Raw genomic sequence first — 4,953 nt, forward strand, 5'->3', positions numbered from 1 at the left:
ATATTACACTCAATATACTGAGTAACGAAACTTACACTTAACAAAATTCATTTAATTATACATTAATATATATCATTAGATTAAACATCTTAAACTTGTTGCCTTCTCCTAAACAAAAAATTTTAAAAATCTATCTAAAGTATTCCAACAAAAATCTTTCAATTCAAACATTTAAGTCATGCAAATTCTGTTAATTTAAAAATAATTATTATTATTATTTTTATTTTAATATTATAAAATATTTTAAAAAAAATCAATGAATGTAATGCCTAATTAACTTTTTTTATTTACAAAATACAATTTGTTGAGAGAAATATAATAAATTTTGATCTTTTCAATTTATAAACAAACAACAAACTGACATTTGACTTTTTAATCTATCACAATTCTAATTATTATATTATTAAGCTATGCAATATAATCCATTAACTGAAAATTTTAATTTCATATATTTATACAAAGAATTTTCAGCAACATTTAGATTACTTACAATTCTAATAAATAAAATTTATAATAACAAAAACTCAAGCAAAACTAAGTTATATACTAAATAACTAAAGTACTTACCTGATATATAACTGTCTAAGAGCCAAAGATGCATTTACACATCCTTTAGGTAGTTTGAGATTGTCAAAGATTACATCCCATTTTTGACTATCATTTACCTAAGGAAACACCAAGAATAATCAAACATATCATCTTGTAAGTAGACTGTAATGTATTTGATACTACCGAGTAAACTAATCAATAAAATTTAAAGGGAAAGAAAAATCCTCAATTATTTCATCCAAACAGAAAATGTAAAAAATTATTTATTTTCAATTATTCATTTATCCTCAATTTACTTTTCAAAACATTCCAAAACAGAACTTAAGAACTGATTTATTTTTAATGAGAATATAAATTATTGGAAAAAAGATCAAATTTTCAAAAATTTCAATTCTAAGAACTAATGGTTTATAACAATAAAAATAAGAAATACTTCATTTCAAATTATCTCTATCAGCACAAATCAGATAATAAAAAACAAAAATAATTTGATCAATAAAAATTAAAAGTAATATATGAATATACTGTGTAAATACAGTATAATTAAATCCTTATAAGAACGTCAAGAAAATCTTTATCCAATTTTTCAATTTATTTAAAAAAAAAAAAAAATACAAAGTAACATCAACTATTCATATAAAACTCATGTCATTTAAAATTTATAGATTTGAAATAACCAATAATAAAATTGCTAAATTGCACTAAAATATCCTAATTTGTAAGTAAGAAAGGTGAATAAAAAGTTTGAAATTTTTAATTAGAAAGAATAAAGTCAAAGACATGCAATAAAGCAATAGCAGATATGAGAGAGAGTAAAGTTGGGAAAAAAAGCTAAAGTTTACAAAGACTAAAGAATGCAGTATAAGTGAAAAATGTGAGGAAAAAATCTTACTAACAGATGTTAGAAATCAAATTGAAAACTGTTGAAGAAAGTTAAGAAATCAATCAGGAAGCTAAAACCAATAGAAGATAGTTACAACAAGTGTTTAATAACCAGTATATGAGTTTCTTAACCTTTCATCAGTCAAATGTATGAATACAGTAAGAGATGCAGATGAAAAGATAAAGGAGCAGATAATGTGAGTGTCACAGATTAAATAAAACATGATGATTTTGACAGCTAGGAATGAAATGAGGGTCCCGAAACGAGTTTATTATGGGGGTTTAAAAGTGAGAATGGCATGGATTTTTACCTTTTGCCACCCGCCTTGGGCGGTGACTTGGTTGTAGAGCGAAAACAAGTCGATCTCCCGACCATTTATACGTGGAACGTGTCGAAATTGCGTCCTAGGAAGATATTAAGAAGCAATGAGTTTGTGAATGAGTAGAAAACGACAACAAAAGCGAGCCAAAAGAGATTGAGGCAAAGCATATATTACCCCCTATTGTGATGAAACTGTTTCAGTTCGTTGACGAATGCGTTGTAGTCCCGCCTGTAGGTGTCCGGTTCCTTATGGAGCCTCTCCATTCTCACTCAGATGATCAAAGTCGGGCCAACACTTCGCTTAATCCACACATCGATAGGAAGGATTCGGATGAGATCGGCTAAGCCTCGTCCAAACACCACTTAGCAACGACAGCGCGCGCTCCGTTGCCAACAGGACTGCACTCCGAAAAAAAAGCGGAAAACCTAAACGGACTTATCAAACTGAACGTGCATCGCTTTCGCGCACCATAAATAGATTCCTTAAATATCGATGCAGTTTAGACATACGACTTCATCGTCCGTTGATAAAAAAACTCAGCAATTGTCCCTCAGAGGGATCCATCAATTGCTCCATTGTCTTAGCTACCGACTCGGTTCAAGATGGCGGTTTCGAGAGTTGGCTGTAGTTCGGCTAAACGCTTTCCGTCGTCTCATACACGCTTATTTTTCGAATTCGAATATTTAAAAATACTTTACACTTAATGTTTGTTTGAGAAACTATCCGGAGATCGAGCTTTGTTATAATTACGTCATAACGAGTGCGAGACCTATTTCGTCTTAACTTGTTTACGCCGACGGAAGTGTCGGGACTTTTTTCGCTGGTTTTGGTCGATTCGTTGGGTTTCGATGACGAACTAATGCTCGTGGACGCGAGACAACGTGTTCCGCGTGCAAGGACTTAAGTTTCGCGGGGGATTTTTAATTCGGGTGCGACGTGACGTCATCGGTCATTCTGAACTTCGCCGCCGGTGCAGCTGAGTCTCGCTCTTTACATCATCATCTAAAATGCCATTTTTATAATTTTTTCATTTTTATCATAAATTCTTCTGCTATAACTACTCTATCAAAGGATGCACGTAGCCCCTCATCTTATTGGCAATGTATTAGATTTCTACTCCACCACATCAACAGTTATCTCCTATCATCCAACTGCTTAACAATAAATTTTTATAATAAATATTCTTTCTATTTTATTTACTTGTTCTTTTCTGAGAAATCCCAAGAACTGCTAAAACCCTGACAAATATAATATTTCTGCAAATTTTATTCTTACATGTTAATAGAATTCAATAAATAAATAAATAGCCGACATTGTTGTCAATTTTAATTAACTTGTAATGTCATTAATCGCCATTTTGATGAAGTAAATAGGTAACATTTTCTGAGGGGAATTAATCTACAAACATAAAAAAAAATTGTTGTAAAAACGTTTATTTGATTATACTCGTATTAAATTGCAGACTTACAACTTCTTTGTAAAATATTTTAAATTTTGATGAGTCAGCCGGTGAATCAGTACCTGGTTCGCAATAATATAGAATATTTTCTTATGTTAACATTAATTAAGAAAACCAAATCTTCAAAATCTCTTTGAAAATTACTACAAATGAAATTGCATTTAATTTTTAAATCTATTCTTTAAAAAAATATTTTAAAATGAACTCTAATATTTTAATTTATTTTTAAAGCTTTATTTATGTAGTCAAAATAAAATAAATATATTAAAACACATCGTAAAATATGAGGGAAAAAACAAAAAGTTTTGATATTAAATGTATTTTCTACGTAATAAATGAATAAAATGTAATACTAATTAATATATTTTTAATGTTTCTAAAAGGTAATTTTCTGCAAAATAAACCAATTAAAATTTCAAAATAAAATAAAATTATTTGCTATACCAATGATTAAAATCATTTTAATCATTGCACATAATCCGTAAAACGCGCATTATTTCCATACAACATTATAAAAATATTAAACTTATTCTTTGAATGCAGTATTAAATAGAATAATATTCAATTTTATAATTTATTTAAAATATTTGTACATATAATAAATATATATTGATGAAAATATGATTGATTGTTGCAAAACTGCTGTAAAACGTTACATTCAGAACTTAAATAAGGCTATTTTATTTAAATATATATACAGTATATATATTTACAACATTTTTATGCGTTCAATTTTCTTTTTAATTAATTGTAAATAGAAAATTAAGATGAATATTAATTCAAAAATAGTCATAAAATAGAGTTTTATTATCTATTTATAAACTTGACTCGAATAGATAATATTTGACATTCATGAGCATATAAAAAGCCATAAACCAAGATTAATATAACGTTTTTGTACATAGATTTCTAATCTTCAAGACTCCCTGCAGGTTATGGAACTTATGGGCATGTTTGCTATTCATTAGATTAAGATCAATCCCAAGTTAAAGCGAACATTTTTTTAAATCGAAACTTATTAAAGGAACTTTAACCTTAGCGTAAAATTAACACTGAATTTCTAAAGATATTTTTAAAATTATCGCAAATCAGATTTATAAATCTGAAGTATTAAAAAAAATTTTTAATAATCCTTTTTATTATCGATTAATTTAAACGTCACGTGATCATCATTGTTAAACGTATTTCTAAAACGTAATAATTGGTTCGTTTCTAATGCCTTTTTTAAGTTTAAAACAACATTTATATATCCAAACAAACTAATATCGAATATTTTATTCGAATGATACAATTTATAAGCATTCTGCGAATGCCGTGTTTCCTATTAATCATCTCTGTATGTCATTACGTCATCGATGGTTAGTGACGTATTTTAATTATACGGAGCAAGCGCATATTACTACATTAATAAATATTTTCCTTCTTCCGTAATTTTATGACGAAATTTAAAATTTTTCAAAATTTATAAGTATTAAGCATCTTGGAGTGTTTTATCGTTAATCATTTTCAATAAAATAAAATTTTATTTTTATGTTTTTCTTTTTTAATTTTAATAAATCAATAAAATACAACAGAAAGAGAAAAATAAAATTGAATGTAGTGCCATCTGTTGAAGAAATTTTCACGAGCATTTAAAAATATCGATTTTACCTGATATCTTGTTTGTAATACGATCTTGTACAGATCTTACGTATAAGATTGCATTAATTTATAGTTTCATATTAATTTAATTTTATCTTA

At 27.7% G+C, this 4,953-nt stretch overlaps 1 protein-coding gene across 1 annotated transcript; it reads right to left on the reverse strand.

Annotated features, from left to right (window-relative positions):
- Positions 1 to 540: 540 nt before the first annotated feature.
- LOC111623910 (AT-rich interactive domain-containing protein 2-like) lies at positions 541 to 2,663 on the reverse strand. The gene is made up of 3 exons (XM_023366641.1): positions 1,929 to 2,663; positions 1,743 to 1,836; positions 541 to 665 (listed from the first exon to the last, which is right to left on the reverse strand). Exons 1-3 carry the CDS (start codon positions 2,015 to 2,017, stop codon positions 564 to 566), a joined length of 285 nt encoding a protein of 94 aa, XP_023222409.1. The 5' UTR covers positions 2,018 to 2,663; the 3' UTR covers positions 541 to 563.
- Between the last annotated feature and the right edge of the window lie 2,290 nt (positions 2,664 to 4,953).

This window comes from Centruroides sculpturatus, unplaced genomic scaffold (genome assembly GCF_000671375.1).
Source record: "Centruroides sculpturatus isolate CEXI.00-Female unplaced genomic scaffold, Cexi_2.0 scaffold250, whole genome shotgun sequence".
Lineage (NCBI taxonomy): Eukaryota > Metazoa > Arthropoda > Arachnida > Scorpiones > Buthidae > Centruroides > Centruroides sculpturatus.

Bases quoted from the DNA above. Each gene is read 5' to 3' on its own strand.
- LOC111623910 (XM_023366641.1), bottom strand. From the start codon at position 2,017: ATGGAGAGGCTCCATAAGGAACCGGACACCTACAGGCGGGACTACAAC. The intron at 1,837-1,928 runs GTAATATATGCT...ATATCTTCCTAG, and splicing joins CAGTTTCATCACAATAGGGG to GACGCAATTTCGACACGTTC. The intron at 666-1,742 runs GTAAAAATCCAT...GTGTTTCCTTAG, and splicing joins CCCAAGGCGGGTGGCAAAAG to GTAAATGATAGTCAAAAATG.